The following is a 13,493-nucleotide window of genomic DNA, read 5'->3' on the forward strand; positions in this document are numbered from 1 at the left end:
TGGTCAACTGACCATTTAATCTACCAAAGATGTGGATATGTAGACTTTTGGAAACACAAACACTCGGAAAGGTTATATTTGATTTCAAGGCATTTCTGTTTGCTTTATTTGTTGGTTTGAGTATAAATGTCAGTCTTTTTATATAAGTCATTGTAAGTATGGGTCCTGTTGATGTCACTTCACCAGAAACGTGTCACATGTTTCTCTAATATTTGACCAAAAAGCACCTTATTGTACCAATCTTGACCCTTTTGGGAAATCCAGTATATCCCCTGATGAAGTGGAGTAAAATAAATTCATAACACATTGTTTTTGCTATCTCTTGATTATCATAAAGTAGTCAGACCAAAAGTTTGTTCATTTTAATTCCCTACAGACACTGGTCCAGCTTTATACAGCTCCCCGAAACTTTTGGTGCAATGCTGCATTTAGACATCGGACATTCACTGTTATGATTGAGACAGGTATGTCTTTTGGGAATGGATTTCACTCGAGTGTTGTTGGTTCCACAAATGTCTCCTTTATATAACATTATTATGGCACCTTTTTCAGTGACTTTGGTGACCAGGGGAGTAATGTGCCTTATGTGATTTTCTCTGATGTCTGCGTACCTCTCCACCCTCCCTTTTTCTTGCCTTTCCTTTCCAACATTTGGTTAATTAGATGCTATTTACTGTAATAAAAACATTTGAATACAAACACGAGAGTTGCATTTGCATTTATTTTCAGTTGACTATGGAGGAAATTGATTTTACTATGATTGAATATACAGTATTTGATGTCTGTCGCAAACCTCCATGTGTTCTAAACTGAGTACAAGTCTTCGCTGGCGCGTGTTCTGCCATTTGATGGTGTGCAGTTGACCCCGAGGCTTAAAGTACAGATTAGTCCAGTTCGGCCCTTATGTAATACCCTTCTCCCCAGCGATGTCACCACTCCTGACTTTAGCTGCCTGATCCTAAGCATCTAAGAGGACACGGCTAATTTGTAGCAGAGCCACCACACTAATCCAAGGACTGAGAGAAAGGAATTGCCTTTCCAGCTATCCTGCTCCCGCTGTATAAAAGACCGATCTTCCTTTAGTCCAAAAAAACAACACAGTATGTTATAAGATACAGGTGCATTTACTTTATACTCATTAAGTGTGGACTTGTTACGTAACGTTTTTAAGTCCATTTTATTATTTTCCTTTGACTTTGGCGACTCCTATTGGTAGTATTTAAAAAAAGAAAAAGAAAAAACTCATACTTATTTCCTCTGAACAATGTGAAAGATGGTACACTCACAGTCACATGTTCTAGACAGAGGCTTTTACATAGTGGCTGGATGTGGAAGACAAAACTTTTAGACACGATAAGGGGAAACATTCTTGTGCCCTTAAGGAGAAAAGGAATATCAGATCATTGTACCCTATTTCAGAAATATGGATGCACATGACATTTTTTTTTTTTTTTTGCCCTGTTCTGATTATACAGAGGTCGGTTTGTATCGTGATATATTAAAAGACACACAACTCCTAACTAAAGCATTCAAGCTGACGGGACTTTGGTTGACGGGGGCGGAAAACTCGATTATCAAGACAAACCTCAAACTTGGATCACCAAAATAAAAACGTGTTGTAACCCAGGAATCTCTTGGCCAGCTTTACAATTTTAAATATTTTTATTCTATTTCATCCGAGAAAATTTTCTTTTCTGGGTATATTCCATTAATTATGAGGGTACCAACTAGAGAAAAAAATGCCACAGTGGTGAGGACGGAGCGCAGGGCTTTGAACCAGCTGGGGTACGTGGGCAGCAGAGAGAGATCATAATGCAGCGAGATTCCAAGTCCCATGATAACCATGGTGGCAGCAGGAACGACGCTTTCGCTCATCAGCATGGCCACCCAGGCTAACAGGGAGGGAACCACGCTGTTGGCCAGGTTTATCCAGTCCGGTTTGGCTGGGCTGCTCTCAGGGAGAGCGAATCCCCAGCGTGCTCCACCCAGGAAGGAAACGATGGAGGCGCCGTAGGCTAACTGCGCATAGGCCAATTCTGCGTAGTAGCTCTCAGTCACAGCCATGAGCAGAGTAGGGGACACAAAGGGGATCAGCCCCGCAAACCCCAGGTACAAGGCAGGTCTGGGACTCTTCCACAAGTCCTTCATGTCGTAGCGCAGCAGATCCAGCTCTTTGGGTGGAGGTTCAGGCGGCAGTCGCTTCTTCAACCTCACAGCAGAGGAGTGGAAATGTTGGTTCCTCACTAGAAACGGAGCAACGTGCATTTGAGTCCTCAGGAAGGGCTCAGTCGTCATGAAACCAAGGTCAGCAGGAGGTTTTATAAGTCCAGTGTCCCTTTCTGTGGATGGCAGCCTTGCTGATGAAGCCCGGCAGGTCGGCGGGAAGCCGGATCCGCCACCAGAAGCTGCAGTCTGGGCTGATGTCCAGCATCTTTGTGGAGGACCTGCCCAGCACAATACCTGAGGGAAAAAAATTAACAAAAAACATTCAAGTTAAAATTCAAATTGAATTTTACTTTCAGAATGGTTAATTATTATTAGGGAATATGAACAGTGATGTTTTGGAAGCTGGGATGTCACAAATGGTCCTTTACCCTCTGGCCTGCAAAGGTGCTTCTTCTAAATATGACAGCGAGCATCTGAAAAATGAAACAGAGGCCAGGTGAGGCCGAGCAGAGACACACAATAAAGGCTCATTTATTCAGGTACAAGGGCTGCACCTAATGATTATTTCAATTACTGATAAATCTTTTAGATCATTTATTATTTATTATTATTTAGATTATTTTCTGCAGTCAATCATTTGGTCTATACATTTTCAGAAAATGGTGAAAAATGCCCATCACGGTTTCCCTAAGCCCAAGTTGACATGCTCAAGTTAACACAGTTAAAAAGCCAAACATATCCAGTTTACTATCATAGACGACAACGCAAACCAGAATAAAATTACTTCTGGGAAGCTGGGACCAGGGAATATTTGTCTTTTTTTTTTTTTTTGCTTAAAAATGTACCGTAACAATGAATTACTTGTCAAAAGTCCGTGCGGATAAAATCTTCTATCAGCTTTTACTGCTAAATCACTTAAGGTCTGAAATGTAGATGAGGACGAGACTGACAGTGAGAGACGCATTTTTTTTTATAAATACGGACACAACATATTGAACTCCAACTCTCCCGACCACAATCCAACACACACAAAAATGCGCCAGGTGTAAACGGGACTTGGGCCATCTAGAAAACTGCGTATGACTGTTCTCCTCCACACGAATCTGAGCTCGGACCCTGACCCGGTACGGAAAAACCGGTGAGGCCGGTCTGACTCTACTAGGTTCCCGTGCTCCCGTTCGGTTTCCTACGCCGACTGCTGAGAGAGCGCCCTGCGATATCAACCGCAGGCACTGTAGTCACCTCTGTTTCGGGATAAAAGCCTCATTCTCCGGACACTGCTTTTTAGCCCCGGGGTCAGCGAGTAGCCACCTAGCGGACGTTGAGCTGGTGCCACGGTTTATTTCTTCCGTGCTCGCCAAGCGCCGCCCCGGTCTCCCTTAACTTCGGTTCCACTACAGCAAGGCGACTCTGAATAGAAGCAGGCTGTTTTAACAAATAAGTATTAATGACGCTTTTATGTCAAAAACGCGTGAGACTTTCTGGACTTTTTTTCCTTTGCTTTTATCAGCAGCCATATTGATGAAAACCCTATGACATTTTGGAAACATGTACCATTTGGTATCCCCGAAGATAAACGCTTGCGCTCTCAGCTGCTTGTCTCAATTCGTATATATCCAGAAATGCAAAACCTACGGGTTAAAAAAGAAAAAGAAAAAGAAAAAAAAAAAGCATGATTTCGTGGTATTTACAAAAGGGCGTGAAGCAGTACGATGACTGGAAGTCAGGGCTGTGTCCAAAACCTCGGTACGAAATAAAAGTCCCCCCAAGTCTGAAAAGTATTTTTCCAGCTTTGCCTGGAAAAATGCTTTACGTTAAATGGCAGAACGGGACTATATTACGTTTGAAATGATCGGAAGGACCGGGCCCTTGTGGTGCAGTGATTAGCCTCAAATGATAGACCCTGTCATCCGGGGCGAAGATGTGTCTTAACATATGGTTGTAGTGAGCTTTTGAAAAACAAAATGCAGTCCTTTGGCAGCCAGGACACAGTGGTGGAGGAAGTATGTAGATCATCTAGCAAATGTTATAATACCAAAATGTTTATCAAAGTTAAGTAAAAGCACAGAGGTATGTTATTATGAACGGTACTATCTCAAAAGTAAACGTCCCTACTGAGCAGAATGGCACCTGTCAGTGTTATATTATATATTATTGAGGTATTGTTATTACTGGTGCATCTATGTGCGAGAAGAACTTCCACTGGTTTAAGTGCATTTTCATTTAGGTGCAGCTTGGTTTATAGTTTGTCCGGTTGTTAATGGACTTGGAGAGGTTCAAACCTTTGAACAACAACAAGGGAAGAAGTAGCAATTTCTCTTCCGTGTCGGGCTTAAAAGTTGGGCTTTGTGGACAAGATTCACAGCAATGCATCATATGTTTTACCAGCTGATCATGTGGTTTGAGTGTGTGAGCTCAGACGTATGGAGGCAGCTCAGGGCTAAAACAGTGCCCTTTCAAATCCAAAGGGGTTCGTCGGGAGAGTTATGGGAAGTTAGCGCTCTGCGGAGGAATTCTGTCCAACTCGAAAGAGGTCCTTGGGAGAACATGCTGAGGGGATTACGAACCTAAGTCATTTCTTAAGTAATATGCAGGAGTTCTGTATACAGTACTTACACAAATTGTAGCCGTTTGCCTTTATTTGTCATTGTTTTGCGTCTCTTCGTCGCCCCTTGATTGACTTCCCAACAATAAATGTCACTTCAAACAGAGGCTCTGGCCCGGGAGCCCCCAACTCCTTGGGCCCCTCGGCCTGAGCCTGGTGGACATCAAGTAAAACTTCCATGCCGCCCGGGGCTCTGATATATGCAGATTAGACTAGAGTTTGAGCTCAGCGTCTCTCAGACCTCCCTCTTCTGCGAGTCACCTTACAGTATAAATGTTCCTCTTTCTCCTTCACCTCTGACCTTTTCCTTTTCTCCGGTTTTGTTTTCTTTTATTTTCTTTCGATATCACAATCCAACCATCGTGAAATTCCAGTGTGGAAAGGAGTCAAACCGACAGCTGAAGTAGACCTGTCCTGTCTTCAGCCTTACACTCGTTCTCTGGGAGGAGGTCTGCAGGTTTACCTGGAATGAGGCTGGGAAGACTCGGCTGGAGACACGGATATCTGGGTTTTCTTACCCAGCCTGCTGCCACTGCCACTGCGACCTCGACCCAGATAAGAAGCAGAGAATGGATGTACGAACTGCTGTCACTTTTCATTTTGGTAGGGTACAACTACACTATGTTGTGTGTAATCAGCCTCTTAAGTGCTAACTGTATGTAGTATCAGGCCTCTTACAAATAAGGAAAAAACTGAGACATGGTTACCACAAATATAGGCTACTGTCATTTTTAATTACAACATGTCAAGAGAAGAAAATTAGGTAAAATTGTCTCCAGGCTAGGCCCCCGTCGTCTATGCATCTTCAGTTTTTTTTTTTTTTTGCTGTAGCACGACCTGACAATGCAGCAACTGCAGCTGACGTGAGGTCGATGAAATAACAGATCATTTATTAAACCCATTGAACAGCATGGAATCAGATCAGTCTCTCACAGGCTTACAGAAAGATATACTTTAATAACACATCAGACGAGTTAGTGCCTCGTGAGAGGGTGTGTGTGTGTATAACAGAGAAATGCAAAAAAGCCATATGGTTCCATCAGGTCTCACAATGAGTAATTTGGTAAAAAAAAAAAATAGTAAACTTAGCGGGGAAGTGTTAAATATTTTCATGTGACATACTAGATTAAAAAAAAACAAAAACAAAAAAACACCTCAAACCATTGAGAGAGACAACAACGGGTTTGACAAAGAAAGACATTATGACATTTGTTTGTTTACAACCAGTGATAACAGCAGCTGTCTATTGCAACAGGCTGTGCGTTTTGGAATAGATGTCCATGCTGTTTCAGTACCTTTGAATCTACATCTAAGTGTAAATAGTACACAAAATAAGATTTTATTGATGTTATAGGCACATTAGATCTCTCTCTCTCTCACACACACACACACACACACACACACACACACACACACACACACACACACACACACACACACACACACACACACACACACACACACACACACACGCTCACACCAAAAAATGTCCAGCAGGGGGCACGCATGAGATGGAAGAGGGAAATTCAATATGTGAACCTTTGAAGCAATAGCACGGTCCTATCCTGTCTCATTTACTTTTCGCATGTGTATAAAAATAACATCTCGATGTACCGTTTAATGCAATATCACCAGAACAGATACAAATATATATATAGCAGGAGGAAAATCATTAATGGTGGTTAGTGCTGGAAATCCCAGCAGATACATAATCAGATTTAAGAATGAGAAGATGGAGTCATTGGTGTTCCCTATAGAGTAAATGGAAGACCCTTCAAATTAGAGCTCTGTCACTTCGCCAGTGTTGTTAGAAAATTCAGGCACTGCAATCAGTGGTCTCAAATTGCTACAGCATAAATTAGATAAAGCGAGAAACTACTGCCTTCCTCTAAAAACACAGTAAATACAGGAAAAACATCCGTCTCCAGACCCTCGAAGCTGCAGGAAGCGCTCAGACGGCTCTGTTGCTCTGAAAGACAAACATTATTGACATTTTCATTAGGCTTGCTATCAAAGTGTAAACCTCAGGCTACGAGTTACGTAATTCACTGGATCCGAGTTAATGCTCAGCTAACTTCCATTTGCCAACCAAGTTTATTCAAATTTGCAAATAAATGGGGGAATAGACAGCATATTAATTACATATTTAATTACTAGTATTTATGCTGGTAAGTGGTTTACTGGGTATTCATGATCTTTTTTAACTTCCTGACAGAGCCTCACACAGCAACAAGACTAAATTGAGTGTTTTTCGTAATAACATTTCCTTATATTTTTTTAGTATTTCTTTTTTGCTTTATCATAGTCTATTTCTTTCCCTTGAGAAACCAGGTAAAAGTATAATTGAGATCAAAGTCTTTACTTCTGGAAAAGAAGTTTGTAGAAAAATAGTGTGACAAAAATAAAATATGCATTATCTTGCTTGTTTTTTTTATTTTTATGTCTGTGATTTTAGTACATTTGAGTGACTGACTGCACTAATGCCACAGTTTTACAGATACAGAAATTAGGTTTAAGATTTAAGAAGGTTTCGGATTTCCCTTCAAATTTGTCCAATTCCTCCAATTAATAGACTCAACTGAAGTAAACTCATCTAGATACTGACCCCTCCACAGCAGCCCCCACACAGAGCTCCCAGTAGGCCGTTCACCACCTGCACAGCACACAGCGCCATCTGGATTAAACCCATAACCATCAGCACGGAGAACAGAGACAGGTGCCAGGACACCACGTCAGCCGGCTCTTTACACAGCGACCAGGCAGCTGTGTTCGTGAGGTAGTCTCTGGAGAGGGAGGGTGAAAAAGATACATCACGTTTTTATCTGTGGACCCTTTGGTGAACAGCAGGTTAAATCAATGAGTGAACGCAGTGGTTTACAGCCACTTCTAAGGACGAGCGTGTAGGGTTTAGCGGCATCTTGCGGCGAGGTTGCCGGTTGCAGCCAGCTGAATATCACCTCCCCTCACCTATCCCTTTCCAAGCATGCAGGAGAACCTAAGGGGGTCTCGAGGTAACGTAAAAATCCGGAAGTCCCTCTCTAGAGCCAGTGTTGGGTTTGTCCGTTCTGGGCTACATTAGAAACATGGTGGTACAACATGGTGGGCTCCGTGGAAGAGGACCCGCTCCGATACGAAAGGCTCATTCTAAGCTGACGAAAACACAACGATTCTTAGTTTCGGGTGATCATACATTAATGAAAACATAAACATGAATATTGTGTCCCGTTTCTGCCGGTAGATCCCCCTAAATCCTACACACTGGTCCTTTAATAGCCTGGTGTCACAAGCTACAGTACCAGTTACTACAGCAAAGGTAGCACCAGCAAAAATAGATTTGTTTCTTAAAGTGAACTTAAAACACTGGTTAGACGAATTCAATTTAAATGACCCAAACTTAACTTGACTCTATATCTAGAGATATCTGTGCCTGAGGGTTTTTCTGATGTGACCTCAACAGTAGAATAGAGGTGAGTGTTTCTGCTGCCGGAAACACTGAAAAATGAAACGTAAAAAATGCGACAGCATTCCACTCTCGCTGCAATGTGTATTTATCACTTGGTAATTAGTGTGTGGTAACTTAACTAAGCACAGATTTGTTTAGGAATATGCACCACGTCGGCCCAAGATAATCTATAAACGATAAAGGCTTTAAAGCTAGATTTTAACTTGAGGCCCCTTTACAAGACAGGACTTTAAGATGATGTGATAATCAAGTCCCTGTCATGTCAGATTACGTTCTGCATTTAAGGTGCATACAGTATTACCAAGCAAATTCTGCAACTAACTAACTGCCACAGGGTGAACTCTGTGTCCGTGGGGCCCCTAAGGATCTGGGGGCAGTTGCCTGGTTGGTATTCCACCCCTGGTCCGTGGATGATCCAGTGTAACAGGGACACTGCTTCTAGAGGGAGATGACGCCACGCTTTTTTTTCTCTGTCGGTTTTTTAAATTCAATTCATCTTTGGATGAGCACCACAAACTAAGTTCCATTCATCTCCGCTTTATTGGGGTTTTGCTGAAAATGTAACATTAATATTATTATTCTTTTATAAATATCTCAAAACCCGAGCAAATAAAAAACAAAAGCATCTGCATGGATGGATCACACCGGAGGTGAGTTTAAAAAAAACGTACGTTTCTGTAATTTGCATAAACCACCTTCTAAAACCTTAGAATCTGTACATCTAAAATGCTTTCATGTATTCATCCACAATTAACTGAGAATAGGGTTGAATTTTCTAGCTGAAAGAAACTACATATCCATCATTACACTGTTGGTTAGTCACATAATATAAAATGACAATTAAGCATTTTAATACTTCATATTTTGCGTGTCTCACCCATTAGAGAAGGGATAGCCCCACAGCGTCACTGTGCTGTTACTGAAAACCACACACTGAGGTCCGTGGTTGATGGCCACAGCAGAAACTATAACTGAGTAACCAGCCCCCAAAACACCCACACCTGCAAACAGTATGGAACTCAGCATCTACAGAGAGAGAGAGTGGAGACAAGGACGGAGAGAACAGTCACTCATATTGGGAATCAATACATTCAGCAAACCTGCTTTTAACCACTTGAACAATGACAACAACGAGGTTATTCTCCCGGTGTGCAGAAACCGGGCTGAGGGTCATTAACAGAGCACGGCCAACACAGAGCTTCTGAGATGGTGTGAATGTGTGTGTGTGTGTGTGTGCAGTAATCTGACAGACTTCTGTTTGTTGATTCACTCACACACCTACACATTCCTGAAGTATCGATCAGCATGTGTGTCTGCTGCAGCACAATACCCGCTCTGTGTGAGAAAGTCATGTGAAACTCCCATCAGAGGAATTTCTCATCAATGTGACTGAAATCTCATCAATTTTTGCGCGTGCATACGTGTGCGAGTGTGCGTGCACGTTCGTTGCTGTGTAAGTCATGGTGTGTGTGTGTGTGCGCACAGTGGCATTGTGTTTGTTTTCCATTGAAAGCGATCACATTCAGCAGTTAACAGGTGCAGCGGCAGCTCCACAGTGAGTTAATTTAATTCTTAATGGTCTACGTTATTATTTTTTTCTCTTCAACGTGTATTCTATGAGGATGCGTGATGCTCAGGACATCTCCGTTGATGCACAGGCCGCGGCTGCTACGCCGAAGTCGCCCGACACTGGCCTGACCCGCCTGTGCAGCAGCCGGCAAATTGTACAGAAGTTTGACCCCCTTAATTGTTTGGCCATTAGACAAACATGGTAAAACTTACAGTGCTGATCTTACCGGAGACTACAGTGGGACATGTAAGTACTTGATTGTTTATCCTTTACCCAACAAAACTAAAACACCAGTTTCTGCAGAACTGCTTTGGGACCCATTCTATTCTTCCCGTCGTGTGACCCTTTGCTGGATTTCTGCCCAAACTTGTGAAAGCCACAGCCGTAAATAATAATCATTTGTTTATGCTGAGGAGCTGAACAGTGAAACATCTCACCGCAAATCTCCGCCCACAGCTTTCGTTGCCACAGCAACCGCAGCAGTCATTGTTCTTCAGGCCCAGGAAGACCAGGGCTGGGAAGATCATCTGTTGACAGAAAAAAAAAGAAGCAAAACACACACCCCGAGTTACACACACACACACACACACACACACACACACACACACACACCATTTCATTGATTTTCTCGAGCAGATGATGAATTACCTGTTCCTCTACCATATATAGGAGGAAACTGAACAGCCTAATTGCCGACCATAATGATGAAGATACGCAGTGTCATATAACTAGTTCCTGAACTGGTTATTTGTTAAATATACACCAGCTGTCACCAGTATTGTCTCGTTTTTTTTGGGCAAATATGCCGTCAGAATCGTTCGAAAGGTGCTATAAATGCATAAAAACTCAGAACATAGTGGCTTCTTAAAAAACATTTCTATGTGATAACATTCTGTTGTATTTTCAATATTTCTAATGTGACCCATGCTGTACCGAGCAAGATCTAATGAGCTCATTACATCTTTTGGGTAAAACACAAAATTTATAAAAATAAGTATAAATTTTAGAGCTGAAACAATTGGTTGATTGATCGATCAATTTGTTTTTTGCTAAACATTCTTTAATTCCAGCTTCCTAAATGGGAGATTCTTTTTTTCGTTCTTGTATGGAATATCCGTGTACGGAATATCCGTACGGAATATCTTTAGGTTTCGGACTTTCAGTTGAACAAAACAAGCAATCTGAAGACACCACCACTGGATCTAGAATATTATATTTTAATTACATTTTTAAGGTTTTTCTTTTTTGTACAGAATAAATCATTAATACATTATTTGTGGAAATAATGGCAGATTAATGAAGTCCTTATTAATTTTCATTGTGTTGGTTTATAATTTACTGTGTTCAGGAGTCTACACCGACACACAAATGACCAAATAGTATCATGTGTTAATGTAGTGAGATATAAAATTTCAAAATCTATACAAAAGACATCACACGAATCCAGAGAATTTGTCTTAAGTGAGGATAAAAGCAGCTGATATCACGCAGTGTGCATCTTTCACTCTGTGATAAACGTGATCCAGTAGCGGCGCAGGGGACTCCACCAGCTTTTAAATGCACTCACCAGCACTCCAGATCCCAGAATGCCTCCAAAGTACCAGACCTGTTCTGTGATGTGTTCCCTCGCCACAGACGTCCCGCTGGGGAAGAAGAGCAGGATGTTGCACAGCACACACACAATCGACAGAGGCATCAGAGTGATCCCCAGACACTTGGCAAAACTGCCTGAACACATTCTGACACTGATGCTCAAACCGCCCCCGATAGAAACAACTCCTTGGGTTTTACAAATATCTTTTGGGCTTCAAAACTCCACTTAGGCAGATCTTTCAATTGAATTATCCCTAAAGTGAGGACGTCCTGATTCTACAGTTTAAGTTTAGGCTTAAATCTGTTTTACCACTCCACCTGTTGCTCTTTCCTCTTCACTATATCTACTGAATGATCCTGTCTGCTTCACCTGTCCTGTTTCTGAGGATGTGCACTGTAGTTGAGGGCTTTATAACCCCCCCCGCCTGTCACACTGTGTTATCTCACTGCTTCGCTTTTTATAGCAGCCAGCCGTCACCTGGCACACACCTTTACAAACACGCGTGCACACGCTTGTAGCTGCAAACAAACAGACATGGAGTCATTAATATGGGATTGTGCACAGGGACACACCAGTGAAGACAAAACGATGAATGTTCTACCAGGTGTTTTGTGTGCTTGGAGACAGGAGCGGAACTGACACACAGCCGGTCGATACAGCAGCCCCCATCAAGGCTGATGTGCACCTACCACGCGTGTAGTGAGCGACAAGAGGGAGTGCTTCGTATTTTGGATTGTCTAATCCATGGATCAACTCTGCGTGTCTCTTACTTTTCACAAATAATTTTTCGTGGTGAGCTATCAGCTGACTAATGTGAGAAATTTGAGATTCGGACATGATGGTTTTGATAATTGTTTTTCTTTTTTCTCTATAAAACACAAAGTGTCCAAAAATTCCCAGTAGGAGGACAAACTGAAGGTGACCTGACCACAACCCTGCCTGGTATTTTACCACAGATGTGACTAATTTGGGATAATCGAGAGGTTACATATTTAGAACGCAGGCATTATGTAAGCTTGAGTTAATATTTGTTAAAAATTTGGACATCCATCACAGAATAATTGAAAGGTTTATGGTTTTATTTCATTTTTGCACGCACAAATAACTCATTAATCTGTTGGCCGTTAAATAAAATTGCCTTGGTCTGGATCCTGGCCACTGAAGTCATTTTTAATGATTAAACGTGTCTCCTAAACTGAGAGGTGTCTATGATTAAACTACCAGCCACCCTTTTACACTGCGGCATACGTTCTGTCAGTGTCTTTTCACCTATATTTGAAATTACTGAACTTGAACTTCAAATAGAAGGTTTGGAAATATTTCAATTGAGTTAAGGGCCTTAAAAATTTCTGCTATCCATCTTAAAATCACTGGATTGTATTATTGTATGAATTTTAGATTTTTAGATTTTACGTTAATATGAGAATATAATCCAAATGCAGCAGTGCACCTGGTTATTTCTACCTTATTTCATATAGTTAGGGCTCCAAGATGCTTCACAACAAATAACTCATCTCATCGTGATCCCTCTTGAATTACTTCTAGTTTAAAGATAAAATTGCCTAAAAATAAAATAACACGGTCTGCAGGATTGATATCATGCACCTCAACAGTTTGTCAACTGTGAATGTAGCCTACAAACAATGGGCTTTGTTCTTTCAAATAGCCTGCACATGTGACAACATTAATTATACGGCTGAGAAGTCCTTGAAGTGCTCAGAAAAAGGGAAAGTGAAACGTCTGCAATTTCATGACTACTCCACCCGCTGATTTAGATCTTCTGATATGACCGAAGGCGCCAAAAGAGCCGCCAAAGTTTACCCAACTTGTTTCCAGGGTCAAGAATGAACTTTGATCCTCAGATCAATCACATTATTTACCTTTAAAACAGTGTGTGTGTGTGTGTGTGTGTGTGTGTGTGTGGGGGGGGGGGGGTACTCTTGCACAGCACTGCTGGGAGAAGAATTATTTTATCTCCTCTTTCGATATATATATATTTTTTACTTCCAGAAGTTTATCTAATTATCCAAACGTTATTATTTTTCCGAGGGCTGAAACTTCCGCATGCAGCGATGTCAGCAGGCATCCGCTTCTC

At 41.7% G+C, this 13,493-nt stretch overlaps 2 protein-coding genes across 5 annotated transcripts; both read right to left on the minus strand.

Annotated features, from left to right (window-relative positions):
• Positions 1-92: 92 nt before the first annotated feature.
• Positions 93-3,570, minus strand: LOC120790517 (transmembrane protein 69-like). 4 transcript variants are annotated; one of them, XM_040128096.1, is made up of 3 exons: positions 3,326-3,570; positions 2,595-2,639; positions 93-2,460 (listed from the first exon to the last, which is right to left on the minus strand). In XM_040128096.1, exons 2-3 carry the CDS (start codon positions 2,637-2,639, stop codon positions 1,663-1,665), a joined length of 843 nt encoding a protein of 280 aa, XP_039984030.1. In that variant the 5' UTR covers positions 3,326-3,570; the 3' UTR covers positions 93-1,662. The 4 variants fall into 4 exon arrangements, with proteins under 4 accessions (XP_039984030.1, XP_039984029.1, XP_039984032.1 ...); XM_040128095.1 differs by having other exon boundaries at positions 3,409-3,568; XM_040128098.1 differs by lacking the exon at positions 3,326-3,570 and adding an exon at positions 3,270-3,300.
• A 2,652-nt stretch (positions 3,571-6,222) lies between these two features.
• On the minus strand, positions 6,223-12,059 carry tm4sf4 (transmembrane 4 L six family member 4). The gene is made up of 5 exons (XM_040129006.1): positions 11,372-12,059; positions 10,242-10,331; positions 9,112-9,260; positions 7,377-7,554; positions 6,223-6,740 (listed from the first exon to the last, which is right to left on the minus strand). Exons 1-5 carry the CDS (start codon positions 11,540-11,542, stop codon positions 6,723-6,725), a joined length of 606 nt encoding a protein of 201 aa, XP_039984940.1. The 5' UTR covers positions 11,543-12,059; the 3' UTR covers positions 6,223-6,722.
• Between the last annotated feature and the right edge of the window lie 1,434 nt (positions 12,060-13,493).

The sequence above is a fragment of the Xiphias gladius genome, chromosome 6 (assembly GCF_016859285.1).
Source record: "Xiphias gladius isolate SHS-SW01 ecotype Sanya breed wild chromosome 6, ASM1685928v1, whole genome shotgun sequence".
NCBI classification, from domain to species: Eukaryota; Metazoa; Chordata; class Actinopteri; order Istiophoriformes; family Xiphiidae; genus Xiphias; species Xiphias gladius.